The 25169-nt window shown below is 45.5% G+C and overlaps 5 protein-coding genes across 5 annotated transcripts; all 5 read left to right on the top strand.

Annotated features, from left to right (window-relative positions):
- Nucleotides 1-240: 240 nt before the first annotated feature.
- On the top strand, nucleotides 241-3813 carry I203_100096 (uncharacterized protein; the record flags this gene model as incomplete). The annotated part of the gene is made up of 9 exons (XM_065516569.1): nucleotides 241-404; nucleotides 548-1009; nucleotides 1109-1260; nucleotides 1377-1745; nucleotides 1847-2028; nucleotides 2100-2289; nucleotides 2372-2734; nucleotides 2834-2964; nucleotides 3319-3813. The coding sequence occupies 9 exons, from the start codon at nucleotides 241-243 to the stop codon at nucleotides 3811-3813; spliced, it is 2508 nt and encodes an 835-aa protein (XP_065373387.1).
- Nucleotides 3814-4521: 708 nt separating this feature from the next.
- On the top strand, nucleotides 4522-5877 carry I203_100095 (uncharacterized protein; the record flags this gene model as incomplete). Its single annotated transcript, XM_019151177.2, has 2 exons — nucleotides 4522-4572; nucleotides 4840-5877. The coding sequence occupies 2 exons, from the start codon at nucleotides 4522-4524 to the stop codon at nucleotides 5875-5877; spliced, it is 1089 nt and encodes a 362-aa protein (XP_018999502.2).
- A 586-nt stretch (nucleotides 5878-6463) lies between these two features.
- I203_100094 (uncharacterized protein) lies at nucleotides 6464-7261 on the top strand (the record flags this gene model as incomplete). The annotated part of the gene is made up of 1 exon (XM_019151178.1): nucleotides 6464-7261. The coding sequence occupies one exon, from the start codon at nucleotides 6464-6466 to the stop codon at nucleotides 7259-7261; it is 798 nt and encodes a 265-aa protein (XP_018999503.1).
- A 1250-nt stretch (nucleotides 7262-8511) lies between these two features.
- Nucleotides 8512-9168, top strand: I203_100093 (uncharacterized protein; the record flags this gene model as incomplete). The annotated part of the gene is made up of 1 exon (XM_019151179.1): nucleotides 8512-9168. One exon carries the CDS (start codon nucleotides 8512-8514, stop codon nucleotides 9166-9168), a length of 657 nt encoding a protein of 218 aa, XP_018999504.1.
- A 985-nt stretch (nucleotides 9169-10153) lies between these two features.
- I203_100092 (uncharacterized protein) lies at nucleotides 10154-25155 on the top strand (the record flags this gene model as incomplete). Its single annotated transcript, XM_019151180.1, has 20 exons — nucleotides 10154-10286; nucleotides 10348-10491; nucleotides 10572-11071; nucleotides 11177-11510; nucleotides 11571-11697; nucleotides 11749-11948; nucleotides 12005-13090; nucleotides 13149-13718; nucleotides 13776-14510; nucleotides 14577-14661; nucleotides 14723-15199; nucleotides 15263-17389; nucleotides 17442-17897; nucleotides 17951-19829; nucleotides 19889-20595; nucleotides 20643-23026; nucleotides 23069-24118; nucleotides 24168-24316; nucleotides 24372-24837; nucleotides 24902-25155. 20 exons carry the CDS (start codon nucleotides 10154-10156, stop codon nucleotides 25153-25155), a joined length of 13863 nt encoding a protein of 4620 aa, XP_018999505.1.
- Nucleotides 25156-25169: the final 14 nt, after the last annotated feature.

The following is a 25169-nucleotide window of genomic DNA, read 5'->3' as shown; positions in this document are numbered from 1 at the left end:
GTATATAGATAGACAAGTATGCAACCATGTATCAGTACGGATGTCGGTGATGACCGCTTTGACCTGTATGGACCTGCTATTGCTAACCGGTGACCATTCATACGTTATGTCATGACCGCGTTTCATCATCACTCACCACTCGTCGTTAAATCATCCTTGTCGCTACGTCCATCAAGACAGTGCTTCTCAAAAGCAAATCAGGTAGATCTACATATCAGTCGACGTTCACTATTCAGCAAAATGGCTTCGCTACGAAGACCTTCCGCTGCGATCCCAAAGGGTCAAGGCGATCGAGGTCCTATTCAATCTGGTCCCAGACCAGCTCTGCCGGGGGATCATGATAAGAAGAAGGATGCTAGGAAGTCGAAAGTTGGGGATAAGATCAGAAAGAGGATGAGCATGAGGTGAGTTCCAGTATTCACAATTTGACTCTCGCTGTTCGATGTCCTCGGTAGTCTTTTTTGATCAACATCGTTGGCGTGTCTTCTACGAGGAAATATAAGCATCGCTAGATGGACCCAAGCTGATTTGTATCTTCATCGTATAGGTATATGGGTAACGACCAACTCCCATCCGAATCTATTCCACCCCTTCCAGGACAAGCTACCGACTTTCTGGACTCAGATCCCTACGGAGGAGCAGATTTCACCCCTATGCCAATGACAGATGACGGTCAAGGTGAACAATTCTTTAATCAATTTGGTTCACCGGAATTCAAACAATCCGGCTTCGGCCAGTCCCCAGTGGACACGAGTAACAGAGCGGGATTCGGGTCTGGTTCGAGGCTGTTAGGTGGAGAAGAAGGTATACGAAGGAGGGGAGCTGAAGATATGACTCGAGAAGAAGAGTTTGATTTGCACGAGTTGAATAATGAAGATTTCAATATTGGTGATTATCTCAGAAGAACGTTGACTGGTGCGGATGAAGAGGAGAAGAAAAGGTTTAAGGCTGCTTTGATGAGAGAGAAGGGGAATAATAAGAAAGAATTGCAGAAGAATGTATTTAGACAGTAAGTGCAACATATCATCATAATTCCAACATAACGTGTTGACTAGAGTAAATCAGATGAGGATGATCCGCTGATATCATGAACTGCTTTGGCGATTAGCTATGCGGAATTTGTTACTATTTCGAAAGAGATATCCACACTTGAGAATGATATGTTAGACTTGAAAGAACTACTTGGACAATGGAAAGATCTACCTCAGTTGATGGGTATGGAAGATACTCTGGCACCGACATTGGACAAGAGTGGGAATAGTGAGTATGCTCGTTTGCTCGCCCTATCTCTCAACCATCTTCCTATCTCTTCGCAGATGGAGTACGATCCAAGAGTATACGTGCATGAGCTAATTTTATCTCTAAAATGGAAATAGTCGAAAGACGTCGTACTCAACGTAACTCAGTAATGGACCTTCAAAATCTGTACAAATCACAACTCACGCAATTATGGTCAACCGTTGAAGGATCACAAAAATATCTGCCCTTAGTACCTGGACGACATCTGGTATTCGAAACTCATAATTTTGTAGAGCTCAATGCTGCGACATATAAAGCCAAACAAAACGTATCGATGTTTTTACTCAATGATCTATTGTTGATTGCTGGGAGGAGACGAATGAAAACCGCTCAATCCTCTTCTACAGGAGAAAATGGAGAAAGGGAAAGGGAAAGAGGGAGGATGGTAGCTGAACGATGTTGGGTGTTGGCTGATTTGGTGGTTGTTGATGTGAAAGATAGTGGTGGTGAGTGATCGATTCATCTAAACTCATGACCATGACTTCTCCTCCTGTCTGGTCCTGCACTCTTTGAACTATGACTCAGTAGCTTAATTTACGTTTCGCAGATCTCACCAACGCACTGAAGATAAGACGAGGCAAGGAAGTCTGCGTGTACCGAACGTCCAAACCAGAAGATAAGAAATCGCTCTTAGCTGCTTTCAGGCAAGTATCGCAAGAATTAGGAGAAAAGAAAAGGAAGGAAAGTGAGAAAGAACAAGAGAGAAGAAAGAGTATGTGGCATGGGGAGGTGAGTCATATTTCGTTGGGATCCCAGACCAATCAGGTAAAGATGGTGGTCTGACTTAGTTATTCGTGCAGAAACCTGGTGGTCCTTCTTCTAGTACTCCGGCTTTACCAGGTCTGATGAGTCCCGGTCGACCTTTGTCTACGACAGGGATGTCCATGGCGGATTCGAAAGATCTGAGATGGATTGACGAGTATGGTGATGAGTTGACGATGGCTATCGCTAGGAGGGATTGGGAAGAAGCCGTGAAACTTGTTGAAAGGGGTGAGTGATCTATATCTCGAGCTAACTTATGGTTATGTACAAGAAGTTCATGTATGAATATGCTGATTGGGTGGGGTCATAGGTCGAGATTTGCTCAAAACAGTCTCCTCCAACCCCTCAGCACATACACTATTATCAACCCGTCTAGATCAACTTAGCCCTACACTCATTAATCAAATTCTCCATGATCTAGCTTCGACCCAAATTCGAAAGACTAATACTTCTACTCTTATATCGTATCTGAATAGATTAGATTGTTCAGATATGGGTAAAGATACTTTCCTCAGATCTCGTAAAGAATTGATGATAAAGAGAATAAGATCGATCAAATGCGAAGGAGATATATCGATTTATATCTCAGAATTATCTGTGGTGTGCTTTACGATTATTAGACATACGAGCGATTGGTACATGAATGCTTTTAAAGAGAATAGGATGGCTTCGGGTGAGTGCAATCATTGTTTGACACTTTTATCGCCTGGTGTATATGCTTAGGACATGAGAGCTGATTGGAATTGTTATGTTGATCGTGTACCACGTACAGCCTTTATAACGTGGGCGAAGGAGCAGATTGAAATGTTTGCGGATATGTTCAGAAGACAGGTGTATGCTCCCAATGTAGAGCAGAACGTGGTGGATGAATGTGTTAGAGTGACGGCTTCACATAATAGGAAGGTGAGTCGATAGTGGGTATGCTAGAGATAAGAACAGGAGGATTGGGAGGCGGGGATGGGGATGAGGTGAAGATGGATCTGGAAGAAGACAGATTATGGGAGAGAGGAGGGGGACGAGAAAGGAGGGGGAAAGAGGGGGAAGTAGGCAGAATAGGGGGGTAGAAGAAAGAAGAGACAGAAAAGAAGCGTTGAACCAAAGGGCGAAGAGTGACATACAGATTGCAATAGCGAGTTGAGAGCAAGGAAGAAGGGCATGAGCAGATGGGGCGGGACAAAGCGAGGAGGTGGGACCGATGAAGCTGGCAATACGCAGATTTGAGAGAAACATTGCTAATCTTCATCGCTTACTGGATAGCTGTTACGCGACGTCGGTCTCGATTTCACCTACCTGCTATCGACGCTTCTTCAGCCTGATCCATCTGCATCCTCACCTCACCCGATATTCAATACCTCTGCGACTTCGTCTACACCCGCCACAAGTTCGTTAAGTCAGCCACCATCACAAGCACCAACCATGGGCAGGCAGGGCTCAGGCTATGCTCCAAGCCTGGGTAGATCCGATTCTGAATACAATGGAGGGTATCATTTGCATAGGGAAGGATCAGGAACCTCTATGGGTAGACAACGATCATCTGACGGTAGGGATCGCTCTGATAGCAGAGTAGGCAACACCGCTCCATTGAGCATACCATCCAGGCAGAGAGGCGCAGGAGGGCAGAGTCCTCTTAGTCCTGATTCAGGCCGATCTACCCCGCTGGCTGGGCAGAGAGACGATGGGCCGGTGTTGCCTCCTAGAAGTGAGAGGAGGGGAATCTCATCACAAGGGAGGGATTCTGAGTCGATCTTGTAGACACTTTGCATGTCTTTGTGAATCATTGCCATCATGTATGCATGTAGGACTGTATTCAGAGCAGTGGCAGGAGAACATTACATTGCTTGGCAGTTGCCTAACGTATGCATGAGCCACCACACGTGGTTTTTGGGGTTTGTAATGTTTGTCACTGCCACTCTGCACACGCTGACGTAGGAGATGAGGGGGGAACAAAGTGAGAAAAGTGAGATGATCCGAGTGTTTGTCTTTGTGTTTCAGGGTCGATTTACCCATTTTACCCGTTCCTTGTCTTACTGCATCAGATGCGTGTCTGGGCCGGGGCTTAACTTGAGATGCTCTTGTACCAGCGCAGAAGTGCCACACTCACCACTCGGATTCACACCCAAGAGTATTGAGTTGTTTGGTGCAAGGACCCCGTTTTTACACAGTCTTGTAGTTTTCATTGTTGTTATGGTCATGGTTATGGCTGGTTGACCTTTGCTCTCTTACATATCCACTATTTTCACGACATTACTACTCACTACCTCAACATTATAGTACACTTATCACTCTCATTCGACTAATACGTTCTTTCCCTCAGCCTATCGTCAGCGACGCACACCAACGACAACGACATATCACCAAACACTCCTAAAGGATAAACAACGCGAATTGAAATATATCAACAAATCAACTCAACAAGCACACATTCCTCACACTCCCTTGTCAGTGGTCAGAATATCCAAGATGAAGTACGCCGTGTTAGCTCTTGCTGTAGCTGGATTGACTCAAGCTCAAGTGAGTACACAATGTTTCATCATCGACTGCGGAGCGGAGGGATTTGGGAGACTATCGGTTTTTTGTGATTTCTAAGGACATGGAGTATATGCCTGGACGTTACTTCGGGAGTTGAGCGCACATCCATACCGATACGCTGATATGGATTCGTGGAGTCGAGCTGTATCATCGGTGATTCATTGATCGTTTGATAGTGAAAGGACGTCACATATATAAAAAAAATAAACAATGGAAATCACCATGCTGACGTTATTCATACCACATCAGTCCAACACAACCTCCTCAACCCTCATTCCTTCCAACATCACTTCATCCTGTACCACCTTCCTCGAGTCACTTAACAGCGACGGTACCCTCTCATCGTGTGTCACCCCCCTCATCAACGCCACCGCGTCCTTCTCACCTACTGCCTCGACCAACTTGACTGAGGATTCCATCAATTACACCCTCGCATCGATCTGTAAGAGCAACGCTGGATGTTCCGACTCAACCATCAGAGGATGGTTAGCCAACTTCTACTCTCAATGTAATGAAGAGTTGACTTCTACCACGAATTACAACTCAGATGTTAGAGAATTATACGATATCCTCTACGTGGTCAACCCCCTCAAGGGAGCTGTCTGTTCGATCAACTCCTCAAATCAGGAATACTGTGTGAACGAAATCGTCGCTTCTGAAAAGAACGCCACTTCCTCTTCCAACTCGACTGCTTCTGCCAACTCCACCGCTACCTCTGGTTCAGGAGTCAGCAACAACACCTTGTTCTCCAACTTGGCTGCTACCGCTCAGGAATTGACCAACCCTATACAATATGCTGCTCAAAACCTCTACGTCGAAGTTTCAGTCGCTGCCTCTTCCATTTCTAAGCGATTCTTCAACAACAACAAACGACAAGAGCAAAGCGTCAACATGGTAACTGTTATCAAACCTAACACTGCTACCTACAAATCGACAAACTTGCCTTTCCTTTTCCTTCAACCATCCTTGGCCAGCTCGGCATTATGTACCCCATGTACTCGAGAAGTTCTCGTCGCCTACGTCAAATGGGAAACTCAAGTACCATACGCATTAGGATTGAAACAATCTCCAATCTTAGGTGGTCAATCTGAACTATGGAATGCTATCAACTCAACTTGCGGTGTGTCGTTCATCAACGCTATCAAATCTGAAGTTGGAGCATTGGCTCAAAACTTCTCTTCATCCGCTTCATCCACTGTGACCTTTGTTGGTCAAAATGGTGTAAACGGTTTGACCATGATGGTCGGTGCGACTTTCGTTTCTGGTTTAGTAGCTTTGTTCATCTAAACTCAAATTCAAACCCTACCTACTTGTCCTTTTTACATCCCTGTATCATCCTCCTCCCTTTTAACGAATTACTTTTGATAGGACAATACTCTTGCTTTTAACTGCGTTCACTTCGCTATGTTGCTTTTCACAATATATATATACCCGGTTAGTAGTGTATCGAGATGAATGATTTCGTTACGGTTATAGCGAAAACGTACCTAGATCACATGTACGTGTTGCACTGTTCAATAACCTTGCACCTTGATGAGGTTGACTCACCTTCCATCAACCTGTATTAACCTAATCCAAAGCGGAATCGAAATAAGGTTCGGTATGATGCATCACAGTAATCGTTGTTTCATCATCCACCCTACTGCACCTCTTTTAATTTGTCACTTTGAGTCTGGTTATATTTTCATATTTCTATGACTAAGTGTCGACCTATACAGCGAATATGAGTAAACGAAACCACTTCGCAGAACCCACTCACCCCATGACGACTCGCAGTCGAGGAAGACCGATCGACCTTTCTCGAGACAGCGAGAGTGCGTCCCCTGCTGTTCGTAATCACGATGTACCTTCATTCAAGAATCTTTCAATCGTCATGCCACCTGGGATAATCTCACCTCGAGCTGGCATGACATCAGTCAAGCTTAGTCCCATGATCTTACACAGAGTTTATCGCGAAGCTGTCGATGCAGAAGCGGACATTCACAGATCCAACGCACCATCTCTTATCGACACGGTCATACCTCCTCTTAGCCGACACACTTCGCAGAATATTCGAGATGGAGCGTTGAAGCGGAAGCGACTGTCCGACAATGTGTACCCTTCTACACCGTCACGTTCTGTATCATCGAAGAAGGTCCAAGAAAAAAATACCACAAAGCATGCTTCGGCACTGGTACTCTCAAACAAGCAGCAAGTTCTTTCTTTCGAAGTGAAGGAGTGGTTATACACTGGTAAACTTTGGGATGTATATCGCGGTCTGTTGCATATGACAGATCATGCCACTCCTCCATTGTCGCTCGTTCTGAAGATTATGAAACCTATGTCTTTCAATCCATCCCGATACTTTGTAGATGACAAAGAAGATTACGGGGCTCTGTCCTATCATCCCGCAGAATACAAAGACGCGGACGCAGCTGTGAAAGCGGCTTACAATGAAGATACTATGTACCATCACCTTCTCAACTTCCAAGGCACGGTGATACCGAACTATCACGGTCTTTTCGTTTGGCCAAGCAGTGACGAGGATGATACGCAAATACCTGGACTGATGGCGATGTTATTGGAAGATCTGGGAGAACAAATACTTCCTGAAGATACGTTCTCCAAAGATATATCTGAGGAAGAATGGTCAGTGAATGCTCAAGCTTTACTCGTTGTCGGTTTCTGTTAACCCATGCTCCCCGGATAGTGAACAAATTCAACGAATCTATGATCAGTTACACGTCGAAGCTAAAATCGTTCATGTCTTCCCTCAACTATGGCACATCCTACGCAGAAAGGGAACTAAATCCGGTGACCCGAATCATTTTGTAGTGATCGATTTTGCAAATGCTAGATCAATATCAGACGAAGCGGTGTCCGAAGAAAAACGCCGATGGCTGCTAAAGTTGGATAGGTGTAGACTTGGTATGTCGTTCAGCACTCATAAAGTAGGTTGAAAATGAACATAGAGGTTGACATGATAGTTTGATGAGCTGATGAAACTTGACCAAAATCTAGTGGTGATAATCCTCATAGACAGACACTATGAATGTAACGTCGAGCCGTGATGCCCGTCAGACGATGATTGTCCTCAAGGTGCTGGATCTCTCCCTATTGAAAGGAGGTAGTTCTTGTCTCAATGCAAAATGTTTCAAATATCCGAACAGTTTCAGAGACCCAGCCCATTTTGCACTGTCTGTGGAATATGTAACTTAAATCATATACTTCTTGAAGTCAGTTCGCTTGTGAAAATTAACGGAGAGAACAGAGCATAGGCACTCAGAGTGGATGAGATGATGTTCATGAGAGCTTATAAAAATTCAAGACAGCAATTGTTGCCTGCAACCTATTTTGCCAAACTTCCACCAAATTGAGTGACTGAGCCTCGTTACTTTCCTTCCAGTGAGATCTATGGATCGTTCTTCATCTGCGTTCGAAGCGCCAACTGAACACAAATCCTAGACTGCGACTCCCACCGATCGACGATGAGCAAATGCAGGATCAGTGGCGAGAATCTCCTACTCCGCAACATAGCTATACTTATATTACCATGGATCGGGCCCATTGTCGTAAGGAGCACGTCTGCTTTCCAAGCATGAAACGCATCACTGTCATACATATCCTCATTGACAAGCTCGCATATACCATGTGAATACACGCGTGTTGTACACATATATATGTGTGTGTGTCGCACTTTTCGCCACTGTATGACATCGTCACCTCCACACCTCAACCTTCATTCCGAGTTAAGGTTGATCTCATGCACGAAAAATTGTCTGATGACTTCTTATCCGTGAGCATGCAAGCATTGTCATCCCAAACTCGTGTTAAGCTCGGAACAAGCGATTGCTTCACTGTATCCTGGGGTCTTTATATTTCTGCAGCTGTACATTCGCGTCAATTTCTGCTACACTTCAGCATCATGGTATAGATGAAGAGATGGAAACTCGAAGCAGAAAAAAGCGAAGGTTGAACTCCACGTCCCAGTTTGATCGGATCGAACGTCTTACTATTCACCCGCCCCCTGGTATTTCCTCTCCTCGGATCAATTACAGTCCGGAAAGTTTCGTTAAAGTATCGCTGCGAAGACATATCCCCGAGAATCTCTCAAGCTCTCATAATACCAGGGTCGTGCACAGGACTTCACCCCAGATACAGTTCGGAGTCCTCTGCTTCCGGATTAACGATTGGATTTACACCGGTAGACTTTGGGAGATATACCGTGGTACACTTTCGATCGCAGGTTATAGGTCTCATGAAATCCCCATTGTAATGAAGGTTCTTAGACCCGATACCTTTGATCGAGGCCTGTCAGATGAGGATCAGAGTTCTGATGGTCTCGCAGCCGCTTATACCTTCACCAGAGACTACGATCCGGCATCAGCTGTCAAAGCGGCATACAATGAAGATTCAATTTATAGACAGCTCACTCCGATGCAAGGTACCGTCATACCCGAGTATTACGGACTCTTCATATCGTATCAAAATGCGAATGGTATCATCGATGATGGTGCAACTCTCCCGAAGATGATGGCCATTCTTCTGGAGGATTTGGGGAATCAAGTCGACCCGCATGATATGTTCGACGATGAATGATCAATGGAAGAATGGCGAGTCGCTTCAACAACATTACATGAACCTACGGTAGCTTAGTCTATATGATCTCCATCCCGACAGTAAGCGTATTTATGCTCTATATGACAAACTCCACACCCAAGATCAAGTAGTTCATGGGTTGCCCAAGACTTGGCATATCCTGAGAAGAAAAGCTGCACCCGAAAATCATGAAAATCACCTGGTCATGGTTGATTTTGCACATGCCAAATCGTTCGAAGGAGTGACACAAGAGGACAAGGAGTCAGCTATCCAGAATGACGAAGGGATGCTGATGACAGCCAATCAGACTTGGAGAGAGTAAGTCTAGAATTCCAGGAGCATCTCGTCTCGAGATTCATCCGGAAGTACAATTCACTGATAAGTTTGGAATTCAAGTGAGAAGGGCAAAGTAAATTCCAGCTGCTATCGACCAGTTGAAGGTATCTGATTAAATGCAGATGACTGGTCCGGTCGTCCCACATAAATTTCAGGCGATTTCTCCCATCGATTTTTACTTTGCTTATCGCTTCTTATCTATCACCTTCTCTCATCATTTTGACTTGTCGATACATTATCCGATATCTTATGTTTGGTTTTTCGACGAATCACTCTACTGTTCAGCTTTTCAAGATCTTCCTTTGTTGTATATTGTAAATCTACATTGCGGTCATGATTGTACATGTTCGAACTACTCTGACATGAATGAAGTGGATACGAGTGTATCACAGCAGCAGATTGAAATCCATGTCACGTGATTTGACGTCGACGCGTAAAGATCAATGTGGGTCGTGTATTTCGAGATTACGAGTAGTTGAGCATTGACCGACATCTATCTCTGATTTTGACCTTTGACATTGACCTTGTATCACTCCAGCTCGATATCCAGATCGCCATACATATACCCATCAACCCCTTCAGTCATTCCAACTGTCCCTTTTACAATCCCTCACCACGGTATCTGGGGTAGTGGGGCAAGATAAGAAGAATGGCCACCTCGGCTATCGAAGACGGGATAGGAACACCCCTTCCTCCTTCTAATGGAGGGGGAAGTGGGAACACAACGCTGGATTTCGATGTCAACGTCTTCAGGATATACTTGGAGTCTCTTCTACTTCCAGGTGAGCTACGGCTTCTGCTTGCAGCTGGCGAGGGCAACATTGACAATTTCCCCATCTCCAGTGATGTCCGCTACGAAACAAGAAATCGAAGATAGCCTTTTTGAGGATCCGAGCTTCGACGAGAAGACTATAAGGTTCGCTACTGACCCTGGATGTCAGGTGGTGTATATCACTAAAGAGAGATATCTGGATGTGGACGAGTATGGTAAGTCCGGCCTATCTAACGATGGTTGCATACGAATACTGGCTTACATGATTTTGATTGTCTTTGTCTCGCTATCCCAGATGCACCAATCGCAAGAATCACATATCGACTCCATCTTCCACCTACTCCACCTCACTCACCAAATTGCATCTCCACACTCGCTTTGATCAAAATCTCACCCACCTTAGACTCTCTGAATCCGTTAGGAACACAGTTACATTTTCTTCAACTATCATCCTCCTCTGCTGCCGTACCTGCCTTAGTGCCCGATGAGGTACCTTCAGGGGCGTCTACAGCAGTCACGACCCCTACCAATCAAGTCACTCCATACGATGGACTGCATAGTCTGGTACATTGGGGTGTAGCACCATGGTTTGATTCTTACGTATCGTCCAAAACGAATCTGGCGGAAAATCAGTCTAACAAGAAGAATCAAGCGGGTGAAGCCTCAATGGGTATTCCGGTGACAAAGAAGAAGTTCGCAGAATTGGAATTGAGTTTGTTACATCTGAAACAGAATGTGGAGATCCCAGAAGCTAGATTGGGTGTTCATCCTGCCATCAGGAAAGCCGTTGCTCAGGTAAGTGAGACGCTCTTTCCCTTCGCTCCTCTTTCTAAGCCGCTCCTATCTCAAATGCTTTTCGTACTATCGTGAACCGGCACTGATACAGGTCCGTACGATCAGTGTCACGCAAACGGTACAAGAGTATCAGTAGATGCTGTCGAGCCTTCCTCGCTGCTTTCCGATCCAGCCTTCCTCAACAAGCTACAAGCAGATGTCAATTCATGGATCAAAGAGATTCAATCCGTGACAAAACTTTCCAGAGATGTCTCGTCAGGAACAGCCTCTCAAGAGATTAATTTTTGGTTATCCATGGAACATGCTCTAGAGAACATTGAAGCACAGCTCAGGGGTGAAGAAGTCGGTTTAGCGATGGATGTACTAAAACATGCCAAAAGATTCCATGCGACTGTCAGTTTCTTGGCTGATACTGGTCTCAAAGAAGCTACAGACATCGGTGAGCAGTCTTGCTCAACGACCGATTCCGGTGAATTCAGCTGATACAAGGACCAAACAGTACATAAACATAATATCCTCATGAAAGATTTTCCCCTTGACGAGCTCTTAGCGGCCACAGATCTTGAAAAGATACAAGAAGCTATCTATCTCATTTTTGGACACATCAACAAGAAGCTGAAACTTTCGTAAGCTAACATGCACATATTCAACGTACTCCAGCTGACAGAGTTTCTCAGCCCTTACCCCATACGACGGACCCTTCCTCTTGTTGAGGTTATATCTTTGGACTTCAACGACCAGCTCCTCAAGGTACTTGCTAGTCAACGGCTCATGTACATGGACTATGCTAAGTTTGAAGAAGTAATGGCTATGACAGCCGACGTGTTTGCTACCTGGGACGAGAATATGAAAGACTTTACCAATGTCGCTAGAGAAGGTGAGTTGGCTTCACGATTGCGTTTGATTATTATCAGCTGATATACCACTAATTAGTTTCCCGTAAACGAGCCGAAAAATTCATTTCGATCAAAATCAATCCTGCTCATGCTAAACTGCAAGAACGAGTCGCCTATCTCCGAGGGTTCAGACGCTCTCATGAACAATTGCGAGTCATGACTTCCTCAACAAGAACATTCAGCGGTCTTGGCAACGATGCTCCCTTCGATATCGACGTGGAGGAAGAGGTCAGATTGAGTTACGAAAGCGTCAAGAACGTCGACGTTCTCGATGTATCCTCAGAAGGATCAGAAATCTGGTACACTGCCGAAACTGCCTACAACGACAGAGTAGCCAGGATTGAGAACCAAATCATCTCAAGATTGAGAGATAAATTAGCCACCGCTCGGAATGCACAAGAGATGTTCAGAGTATTCTCTAAATTCAACACTCTTTTCGTCAGACCTAAAATTAGAGGTGCTATCCAAGAATACCAAACACGTCTTATTGAATCTGTCAAAGAAGATATCCGTAGATTACGACAAAAATTTACCGAGAATTATCGAAACTCCCAAGCATACCATATGTCGCAAATGCGCGATTTCCCTTCGGTATCAAGCGCAATCATCTGGGCTCGACAGATTGAAAGGCAACTTCTCACATACATGAGGAGGGTAGAAGATGTTTTAGGAAAAGGATGGGAAAGTTATGCCGAAGGACATAAGCTTCAAGTTGAAAGTGCTTCTTTTCGAGCCAAGCTGGATACTAGACCTCTGTACGATGCGTGGATCGGAGATATCACTAAGAGAGGTAATCTTACTGTCACTGGTCGACTATTCGATGTGATCAGAACTCGAGCTACCGCCACCAACGCTCAAGGTCAGCTCCAATTGGTTGTTCAGTTTGATCCTCAAGTTATTGCTCTCTTCAAGGAAGTCAGGGCGCTCATCTGGCTCGGATTCCCTGTTCCCTTGACAATCAGTCATAAAGCCAAAGATGCGAAACGAGTGTACCCTCATGCTGTCAGCTTGATGGAGTCTGCTAGGACCTACACTCAAACCCTCGATTTGATCGACAGAAACGAGGATGTCGCTATATTGCTAGCTAGCTATCGATCACATGCCCAACAGATGATTGAGCGAGGTAAGTGGCCGTTCCAATTGTCCTTAATCTGTGCGTTGTGACTGACATTCGTGTATAGGTATCAAAATGCAATGGGACCACTTGGTCAACGCATACGAAGGGCAGCGATATCTTCCTGGTGGAGCTGCCGACGGAAGAGAGAATCGACATTTCCTCTTCGTGCGAGAATTCGCTTCGGTTATTTCATTACTTCAGGACAAGACCAATGCTCTGATCGAGATCTCCACAGACATCACCCGCATTGTCGACGAACTCTCTAATTGTGACTTTACTGCCGAGGCTTTCTCCGACCTTCTCAGCCAAATCCAAAAAACGATTGATCACTTGAATCTCGAGAATTATAGTAACCTTGATGCTTGGGTGGTCACCCTCAACGAACGGATCGATAAAACATTGAGGGAAAGACTTGTCCAAGCTATCGATTCTTGGTGCGAAGAGTTCAGAAGAGAAGAAGAGTCTAGTCTTCCACACGAAGATCAACATCAATCCGGAATCAAAGGAGGTAAATCCGAAGTCCATATCGAACCGCTTGTGCATGAAATCCGCATTAGGAATCAAGTCATATACCTTGATCCTCCCATCGAGTTAGCGAGACAGGAATGGTTGGGCCAATTCCAAGACGCTTTAGGTGAGTGACAAGCGTGGCCAGATTGTACTGTCGGTGACTGATCTCTCCATGTATCAGGTGTGGTCTGCAATCTTAATCGAATTCGAAGTTCTCGATACGAAATCAGTCTCAAAGTCGATGAGGCTGGTGTCGAAGAAACGTCCTACGTGGGCTTGCTCACCTCTTTCGACGACGGAACCCTTAAAAAGCCACTAGCTCTGATTGAAAACAAGGTGCAAACCGTCAGTGCCTATGTCGACAAGTGGCTCCAATTTCAATCTCTCTGGGATCTAGAAGCGGACTCCGTCTATAGCAGACTCGGCGACAATTTAGCTGAGTGGGGTCAACTCATCTCTGATATTCGACAAGCCCGAACTACATTCGACACCACGGATACCAAAAAAGAATTTGGTGTATGCGTAATTGATTATGCCAACGCTCAGAGTAAGGTCAATGCCAAGTACGATTCGTGGCAACGTGAACTTCTCACTAGATACGGTACCAAGCTTGGCTCATCGATCAAGGAGACCTATTCATCCATCTTGAAAGCTCGTACCGATTTAGAAACGCTGGCAATCGAGGGGTCATCAACTGCTCAAGCTGTCGCATTCATTACCTTCGTACAAGATCTCAAAAGAAAAGTCGTCAAGTGGGGACCTGAAATCGAGGAATTCAATTCAGGTCAAAAGACTTTAGAGAGGCAAAGGTATTTATTCCCGAGCGACTGGCTCTATGTCGATCAGATGCAAGGTGAATGGAGTGCTTTTACTGAGATACTGAAGAGAAAAGATGATTCCATCAAGGAGCAAGTTGGTAAGTGTATCTTCGCTGCTAATGTTACTGAGATGTCGTGCTGATTGTGTGTGTCACCTATTTTAGCTGGACTACAACTCAAGATCGTCGCTGAAGATAAGGTCATCGATGGAAGAATTGGAGACTTCATCACAGAATGGGAATCGAACAAGTCAGTCAGATATACGACAACCATCTACTGTTGAGATACTTAGCTGATGATCTGTACATAGACCTCTTCAAGGTAGTATCAAAGCTGAAACAGCTATCAACACCCTGAATGTATTCGAAGGTAGACTCACAAGACTGACCGAAGAATACGATCTTGTCTGTCGAGCTAAAGAAGCTCTCGATCTCGAACATACCAAAGATGATAGACTACAACCTGTCACCGAGGAATTGAGAGATCTGAAAGCTGTTTGGACTGCTCTTTCAGGTATTTGGGGAAGATTAGCTCAGCTCAGAGAAACCCTTTGGTCAGCCGTTCAACCTCGTAAACTTCGTCAAGAACTCGATGCTATCTTATCCTCAACCAGAGATATGCCTAGTCGAATGCGACAGTACGCTGCATTCGAATATGTGCAAGAAACAATCAGAGGGTTGTTAAAATCGAATATCTTGATCGGTGAACTGAAATCTGAAGCTTTGAGGGAAAGACACTGGTCAAAATTGTATAAAGCCCTAAGAATGCCTTCTACCCAAGCTACGACGTGAGTGATTTTGGTTGGCTACTCAGCGTCTAAAACAGCCGCTAACAGGGCGATTGATCATAGGATGAGTCTTGGTCAAGTTTACGATCTCGATCTGAAGAGGAATGAAGCTCTGATTAAGGAAGTTGTCGTTCAAGCCCAAGGAGAAATGGCTTTGGAAGAATTCCTCAAACAAGTTAGAGAGACCTGGACATCGTATTCACTCGACTTGATCAACTACCAAAACAAATGCAGATTGATCAGAGGATGGGACGACCTCTTCAATAAGTGTGGAGAACACCTCAACTCGCTCACAGCTATGCGTATGTCACCTTACTATAGGGTATTCGAAGAAGATGCAGCCTCATGGGAGGAGAAACTTAATCGAATCCACGTACTCTTCGATGTCTGGATCGATGTGCAGCGACAATGGGTCTATCTTGAAGGTATCTTCTCAGGGAGTGCGGATATCAAGCATCTCCTGCCAGTCGAAAGCGCTCGATTCCAGAACATCAATTCTGAGTTTTTGACGGTGATGAAGAAAGTCAACAAATCACCCTTCGCTCTCGACGTGCTCAACATTCCTGGCATTCAAAAGAACTTAGAACGTCTAGCTGATCTACTCACCAAAATCCAGAAGGCTTTGGGAGAATACCTTGAAAAAGAGCGATCCTCTTTCCCTCGATTCTATTTTGTTGGTGATGAAGATTTACTGGAAATCATCGGTAATAGTAAAGACATCAGACGTATCATGAAACATCTCAAAAAGATGTTTGCTGGTATTTCCACTCTGCAATTAGATGAAGAGGAAACTCAACTGTCAGGGTTCTCGTCAAGGGAAGGGGAAGAAGTCCTGTTCCGTGCTCCTATCATTCTCAAGGAATACCCCAGAATCGATGACTGGCTCGCCAAAGTCGAATCAGAGATGCGACTCTCCCTTGCGCACCTCCTGTCTCAAGCTGTTTCCGAACTGCAAGCTTTCTTCAAGGTCGATTCGGATTTTTCTCTGTCGGATCTTTTAGCTTGGATCGATTCTTACCCTGCTCAATTGGTAGTACTTGCCGTTCAAGTCGCTTGGACCAACTTGGTTGAATCCTCAATTTCTGCTGCTGCATTGACAGGCGTCCTCGCTCTTGTATCCAAGACCCTCGACTTGCTGGCCGATACTGTCCTGCAAGATATCGCTGCATTGCAAAGAAGAAAATGCGAGCATCTTATCACCGAACTCGTGCATCAACGAGATGTCATAAGATCGCTCATCACTGCGGGGGTCAGAAACAACACAAGCTTCGATTGGCTCTATCACATGCGATTCTACCTGAACGAAAACATCGATGACCCGCTTCTTCGACTGGAAATCCGTATGGCTGATGCTGTCTTCCCATATGGCTACGAATATCTAGGTATCCCTGATCGACTTGTCCAAACTCCTCTTACAGATAGATGTTATCTGACTCTTACTCAAGCTTTGGACAATCAGCTTGGTGGATCGCCCTTCGGTCCCGCCGGTACTGGTAAGACTGAATCCGTCAAATCTCTCGGTGTACAACTTGGTAGATTTGTCCTCGTATTCTGTTGTGACGAGACATTCGATTTCCAAGCTATGGGTAGAATTTTCATTGGTCTTTGTCAGGTCGGTGCTTGGGGATGTTTCGACGAATTCAATCGACTGGAGGAAAGGATCCTCTCGGCTGTTTCTCAGCAAGTACAGAGTATTCAACAAGGTCTCGCTCAAGCTGCCACCAACCCCGATGCAGAGGTCGAACTGGTTGGTAAAAAGCTTAAGATCAACACTAGAACTGGTATCTTCATCACAATGAATCCTGGTTATGCTGGTCGTTCAAACTTGCCTGATAATCTGAAGAAATTATTTAGAAGCATGTCTATGACGAGACCCGATCAAGAACTCATTGCGCAGGTATTATTATTCTCAAAAGGTTTCAGAACAGCGGAAAATCTAGCTTCAAAAGTTGTACCGTTCTTCAACCTATGTGCGGAACAGCTTTCTGCTCAACCTCATTACGATTTCGGTCTTCGTGCCCTCAAAGCTGTTTTAGCCAGTGCCGGCATACTGAAAAGAGACAAACATCTGAAAGGCAAGGATAATCAAGATCAGACGGATCAAATTGCAGAACAGCAGATAATGATTCAAAGTGTCACGGAGACTATCGTACCGAAATTAGTGGCCGAGGATGTGCCTCTGCTGAAAGCGTGAGTCTCACTCGCCCTACAGGTGAGTCATCTTTGCTAATGCCCTTTGTAGCCTGCTGGAGGACGTGTTCCCTGGTGTAGAATATGCACCTGTAGACCTTGATGCGCTCAGAGCCAAGATCTCGGAAGTATGCAAAGAGCGTCAGCTGGTTGCTGGACCCGCTTGGATCGAGAAAGTCGTTCAACTATACCAAATTCAAAACATCTCTCACGGTCTGATGATGGTTGGACCTTCTGGTTCAGGTAAAACACAAGCTTGGCAAGTCCTTCTCAGTGCTCTGGAGAGGCTAGATGGTATCGAAGGAACACCGTATGTCATCGATCCGAAAGCTATCGACAAAGAAGCTCTGTACGGTACTCTTGATCCTACCACAAGAGAATGGAATGATGGTCTGTTCACCCATATCCTGAGAAAGATAGTAGATAACGTTAGAGGTGAAACTACCAAGAGACATTGGATCATCTTCGATGGGGATGTTGATCCCGAATGGGTAGAGAACCTGAACAGGTGAGTTTATCTGTACCCTCACTTCTGAACCAGCGCTGATGAGTAGGATTTAGTGTGTTGGATGACAACAAATTGCTTACTTTGCCGAATGGTGAACGTCTCAATCTACCGCCCAATGTCCGAGTGATGTTCGAAGTTGAGCACCTTCGATATGCTACTCTTGCCACTGTCAGTAGATGTGGTATGATCTGGTTCAGCGAAGAAGTCATCGATACTGCAATGGTCTGTCGACATCATCTAGATATCTTATCTTCAACACCAATTGGTGCCGAAGATGACGAAACTCCTGATTATACCGCTACCGGTGTCGCCAATACTGCCTCCAGTAGTCAAATCGAATCTCAGAGGCAGGTTGTCAATATCCTGGAACCGCACTTCGGACCGAACGGATTGGTCAATTCGGCCTTGGACTTCGCCGAGAAATGCCAACATATAATGGAATTCACTCCTATCCGAGCTCTCAACACTCTTTTCTCTCTTCTGAAAGCGACTGTCCGCAATGTACTGGAGTACAATGCCAGACACGCCGACTTCCCTCTTGCCGCTGAAAAGGTCGACACCTATGTCACTCGGAGACTGCTGCTCAATATCGTCTGGTCCTTTGTCGGAGATGCTAAACTTGATGTTCGAGCGGAATTAGGAGAACATTTACGTCGAGAATCTGGTATCGAGACTCCCACTTTGGGTCCTGGTGCTTCTCTGATCGACTACGATGTTGATGTGGCTTCTTCTTCTTGGGTTGCTTGGCAGTCAAGAGTACCGACTGTCGAAGTCGAAACCCATGCTATCACTTCCGCCGACGTCGTCATCCCTACCATCGATACTGTACGACATGAAGAAGTTCTATACAGCAGGCTCGCCGAACACAAACCACTTATTCTCTGTGGTCCTCCTGGTTCCGGTAAAACCATGACTCTGTTCAGTGCTCTGCGCAAACTTCCAGATCTCGAAGTGGTCGGGTTGAACTTTTCCAGTGCCACCACTCCCGAACTGATCCTCAAGACTTTTGAACAATACTGCGAGTATCGAAAGACTCCCAATGGTGTTGTGCTTGCTCCTCAACAAATCGGTCGATGGCTTGTAGTCTTCTGTGACGAAATTAATTTACCTGCTACCGACAAGTATGGTACTCAACGGGTCATCTCCTTCCTTAGACAACTCATGGAGTGTAATGGCTTCTGGAGAACATCCGATTTAGCTTGGGTCAAGATGGAAAGAATACAATTTGTCGGAGCATGTAACCCTCCTACCGATCCTGGTCGAGTACCCCTGAGTCACCGATTCATGCGACATGCACCTCTCGTCATGGTTGATTACCCAGGTGAAATATCCCTCAAACAGATTTATGGTACCTTCAACCGAGCTTTACTCAAAGTTATCCCCACTCTTCGTGGCCAATCAGATGCTCTCACAGATGCTATGGTCGACTTCTATCTAGCTTCTCAGAAACGTTTCACAGCAGACATCCAGGCTCACTACATCTACTCTCCTAGAGAGCTTACAAGGTGGTCGAGAGGTATCTACGAAGCGATCAAACCCCTCGAAACCCTTTCTGTGGAAGGTTTGGTCAGAGTATGGGCTCATGAAGCATTACGTCTATTCCAAGATAGACTAGTAGCAGAGGATGAGAAGGCCTGGACGGATGATAAGATCGATACGACCGCATCGCAATATTTCCCTACAATCGATCAGGAGGAAGCTCTCGCACGACCCATCTTGTTCTCCAACTGGACTTCGAGGCATTACATCCCCGTGAACCGAGAGCAACTTCGAGAATACACCAAAGCTAGGTTGCGGGTGTTCCATGAAGAAGAATTGGACGTCCAACTTGTATTGTTCAACGATGTGCTTGATCATGTGCTTAGAATCGATAGAGTGTTCAGACAGATTCAAGGTCATTTGTTACTCATTGGTGTCAGCGGTGGTGGAAAGGTCAGTTTGCATTACAGTCTCACCGTTTAAATTAAGCTGACTATGCCACCTGACCACAGACTACCTTATCTCGATTCGTTGCTTGGATGAACGGTCTCAGCATTTACCAAATCAAAGTATCCAACAAATACACAGGTGCCGATTTCGATGAAGATCTACGAACAGTGCTCCGAAGAGCGGGATGTAAAGGCGAGAAAATATGTTTCATCATGGACGAATCGAACGTTTTAGATTCCGGTTTCCTGGAAAGGATGAACACTTTACTTGCCAATGCTGAAGTCCCCGGTCTATTCGAAGGTGACGAACATGCTGCTTTGATGACAGCTTGTAAAGAAGGATCTCAGCGGGATGGTCTAATGCTCGACTCTCATGAAGAGCTGTACAGATGGTTCACTCAGCAAGTAGCGAGAAACTTGCACGTTGTCTTCATCATGAACCCACCGGCGAACGGTTTGGCTTCAAGAGCTGCAACATCTCCTGCGTTGTTCAATAGATGTGTGCTTGACTGGTTTGGTGATTGGTCCGACCAAGCCCTATATCAAGTCGGTCTCGAATTTACCCAAACTCTGGATCTCGATATGTCGACTTACACGCCTGCTGCGCCATTTCCTATTGCTTATCGAGATTTACCGATGCCACCTTCTCATAGACAAGCAATCATTAATGCTATGGTCTACGTTCATCAATCAATGCAGAGTGTCACTAGTAAATTGGCCAAAAGACAAGGGAAATATAACCATATCACACCGAGACATTTCCTTGATTTGTGAGTTTACAATCTCTGCCGCGTTGCCATGCTGACTGTGACCATAGCATCAACCACTATGTCCGCTTATTCAATGAAAAGCGAGAAGAGCTCGAAGATCAACAAAGACATCTGAATGTCGGTCTCGACAAGCTTCGAGATACAGTCAACCAAGTTGAAGAGCTTCGACATAGTCTCGCTGCTAAGAGCTCGCAGTTGGAAGCCAAGAATGCTGAAGCGAATCAGAAGCTCAGACAGATGGTTACAGACCAACAAGAAGCTGAAGCAAAGAAAGCTGCTTCTATAGAAATCCAAGCTGCGTTGGTTCAACAAGATGAATACATCCAGCAACGTCAGGAAATCGTCAAAGAGGATCTCGCGCAAGCTGAACCTGCTGTGCTGGAAGCTTTAGCCGCAGTTGGTAATATCAAGAAACAACACCTGTCAGAAGTTCGATCAATGGCCAATCCACCTGAAGCTGTCAAACTTGCCATGGAGTCTGCCTGTTCCGTCCTTGGCCACCAGATTGATAGTTGGCGAACTGTTCAAGCTATCATCAGAAGGGACGACTTCATTTCGAGTATCCAGAACTTCGATACTAAGAAGATGACCAAAACTGTTCGAGATCGGATGATGAGAGATTACATCAACAAACCGGCTTTCAACTTTGAAACAGTCAACAGAGCAAGTAGAGCTTGTGGTCCTCTCGTACAATGGGTTATAGCTCAGGTGCGATTCTCCGAAATACTCGACAAAGTCGCTCCTCTCCGACAGGAAGTTGCCTCGTTGGAACAACAAGCTGATAATACCAAGAAGCAAGCTCAAGTTGTTACGGATACTGTAGCGGAGTTAGAGGCCTCTATCGCCCGATACAAGGACGAATATGCGTTGCTCATCAGTGAAACTCAGTCTATCAAGAGTGAAATGGATAGAGTACAAGGCAAGGTTGACCGAAGTATGACATTACTCAAGAGTCTTTCATCAGAACAAGAACGATGGGATGCTGGAAGCAAGACCTTCGAGACTGAGATGGGAACTATTGTAGGAGATGTATTAATTTCAGCTGCTTTCCTCGCCTACAGTGGTTTCTTCGACCAACGTTACCGGGAGTTGATGAGAAGGGAATGGATGGATCACCTTTCAGAAGCTGGTATACACTTCAAGAACGATCTCGCACTATCCGAATTTTTATCTACTGCCGACGAGAGACTCAGCTGGCAAGCCAACGCTCTTCCCGCCGATAACCTTTGTGTCGAAAATGCCGTGATGCTCAAGAGATACAACCGATACCCACTCATCGTTGATCCGACTGGTCAAGCTGCTGCATTCCTTCAAAACGAATACAAAGATAGGAAAATCACCGTTACCAGTTTCCTTGATGAGGCGTTCCTGAAGAATCTTGAGAGTGCTTTACGTTTCGGTAATCCATTACTCATTCAAGATGTCGAAAACCTTGATCGTATCCTCAACTCTGTGCTCAATCGAGAACTGCGTCGTACCGGTGGTCGAGTCCTTATCCGAATTGGTAATCAAGATATTGATTTCTCTCCTGCATTCACCATGTTCCTGTCTACTCGAGATCCTTCGGTGGAGTTCTCACCGGATATTTGTAGTAGAGTTACTTTCGTCAACTTTACCATGACTCGAAGCAGTCTACAGACCCAAGCTTTAGACAAGGTATTGAAGGTAGAAAGACCTGAAATTGACCAAAAGAGGACAGATCTAATGAAGCTTCAGGGTGAATTCAGACTTCGATTACGACACCTCGAAAGATCTCTGTTGCAAGCTCTGAATGAGTCTTCTGGAAGTATCTTGGACGATGACAAGGTTATTGAGACTTTGGAAGTACTCAAGCGAGAAGCAGCAGAGGTCACGAGGAAGGTCGAAGATACCGAAGTGGTCATGCGAGAAGTCGAAGCTGTTACAGGAGAGTATCTCCCACTCGCCCAAGCGTGTAGTGGTATCTACTTTACCCTCGAACAACTTGCGACTATCAATCATTTCTACCAATTCTCCCTCAACTACTTCTTGGAGATCTTCGATTACATCCTCTTACAAAATCCCAACCTAAAGGGTACCAACGACCTTCAGTCTAGAAAAGCTATCTTACTTAAGGACCTATTCCTTGTGGCTTTCCAGCGGACTTCGAGATCACTCCTCCACACCGATTATTTGGTCTTGGCTACTTCATTAGCCGAACTTAGACTGAGAAGTGATACCGATGAAGCTGTCTTGGATGAGCTTGATGCCGTATTGGAAACACCAAGTGGCGGATCTCAAGCTCAACTCAGCTTGACTTCGGAACAAAAGAGAAGCTTGGACAGTTCTCTAGGACCGGAAATGACTAAAGTACTAGAGCAGGACCTAGAAGCGAATGCTGAGGAATGGAAGGATTTCTCGGTCTCAGCTACACCTGAGAAAGCAGTACCATGGCCTTGGACCGAAGCTCATGGTGAGTTTTTCCATAAGATAACAACGCTGACGATGTTTATAGGACTCTTTACTGCTGCTCGACACATGACAATCATTAAGCTCTTCCGACCCGATCGACTCATACAAGCCGTTTCTGCCTTTGCCGATCTCGCTTTCGGATCGGATCTGGCCAATCAAGCTGAATATGATCTTCAGACAGTCGTCGTCAATGAAATTGGCCCTGCACACCCAGTGGCTCTTGCTTCAGTGCCTGGATACGATGCAAGTTACCGAATTGATAACCTCTGTCGAGCAGCCGGGACTGCCTGTGCATCAGTAGCGATGGGTTCAGCAGAAGGATTCACCCTTGCTGATCAAGCGATTGCCAATGCCGCTCGAACTGGATCATGGGTACTGCTCAAGAACGTCCACCTCGCTCCCGGATGGTTAGCTCAGCTCGAGAAACGATTACACAGCTTATCGCCCAACCGAAATTTCCGACTCTTTTTGACTATGGAGACTAATCCTGTCATTCCAGTTAACATCCTCAGACAATCCAGGATCATCATGAACGAACCGCCTCCAGGTGTTCGTGCAAATCTCCTCGATACCCTCAAGGGTATACCTCAAGCTCGGATCACAACCGGTCCAGCTGAAAAATCAAGATTATTCTTCTTATTGGCCTGGTTCCATGCTGTAGTACAAGAACGACTTCGATACCTCCCGATCGGTTGGAGTAAAGGATATGAGTTCAACGATTCCGATTTCGATGCTGCGCTCAATACCATCGATTCTTGGCTTACTGCTCTGGCAAAAGGTAAAGCGAATGTCGACCCTGCTCAAATCCCTTGGGTGGCCTTGTGCACGCTTATCAAACAAGCTGTATACGGTGGACGAGTCGATTCCGATTACGACCAAAGAGTGGTGGATGCTTTCGTAGATAGAATTTTCACCGCTCGAGCGTATGATCCGGACTTCAAGCTTGTCGAATATGTCGATGGTGGATTGAATGTTCCTGAAGGTACACAGATGAGTCAATTCATACAATGGGCTCAGGCTTTACCGGAAAGAGAACCTCCTGCTTGGTTAAATTTACCTGGTACGGCTGAAGGATTGGTTGCTGCTGCGGAAGGTGAGTTGATCTAAATGTGTTGTGGAACTTAGCTGACGGAATTTTGCAGGTGACGCGATGATGGTGAAGTTGAGAAAGATGAGGACCACAGATGACGAAGAGGACGAGACTGGACCTGCGGCTACTTCAGGTGGACGACCTGCTTGGATGGCTGCTCTGAAGGGACATTCAGAAGAATGGTTAACGATCTTACCTAAGGTAGGTTGTCTGAAACTGAGCTTGTAGGCGTTTTCTAACAACGGATATGACACAGACCCTTACCACACCTCCCAACGATCACTCTCCCTTATCCCGATTCTTCGCACGTGAAGCATCGACAGGCTCTAAACTGCTCCAGCGACTCCGACGTGATCTCTCCGAACTCATTGAAGTATGCAATGGTGATCTGAAACAAACCAATGAATTGCGTGCTTTGATGTCGGATCTCAACAGAGGAACAGTTCCATCACATTGGAAGAAGTTCAAGATGCCTAAAGGTACCGCTGTAGCTCAGTATATTTCGAATCTTACTGAAAGACTTAGACAGTTGGAAGGCATAGCGAATGGACAAGGTGATCAGGGAGATAAGAGTATCTGGCTTGGTGGTTTGTTCCAACCTGAAGCGTATATCACGGCTACTAGACAAGCCGTCGCCCACGATAAAGGATGGTCGCTGGAACAGTTGGTATTGAGTGTGGAGATTGAGAGGACAGGCGGACAAAGTTCGTTCGCTATACACGGTGAGTCTTACGTTGTTGGCGACCCGGAGGCAGAAAGGAGCTTATATTTGTTTTACTCTCATAGGATTACACCTCCAAGGAGCATCATGGAAATCTGACCAGCTTACTCTCAACGACGGTCGATCGGTCTCACTTGGTCCATCGCAAATCGTCTGGTTAAGACATGATGAACGTCCATCGAAGGGAGGTAATATCGTAAACTTACCTGTGTACTTGAATGGAGATAGGAACGATGTTTTGTTCAGCGTTGATTTGGAGACTGATGGTGAGGGCCAGGCGATAGTAGCTCAAAGAGGTGTTTGCTTAACTGCTGCTTGATGGTTAAGCATAAG

Source organism: Kwoniella mangroviensis, assembly GCF_000507465.2.
Source record: "Kwoniella mangroviensis CBS 8507 chromosome 1 map unlocalized Ctg01, whole genome shotgun sequence".
Classification (NCBI taxonomy): domain Eukaryota; kingdom Fungi; phylum Basidiomycota; class Tremellomycetes; order Tremellales; family Cryptococcaceae; genus Kwoniella; species Kwoniella mangrovensis.
Note: the sequence above shows the minus strand (reverse complement) of the source record. Positions and strands in the feature narration are given on the sequence as shown.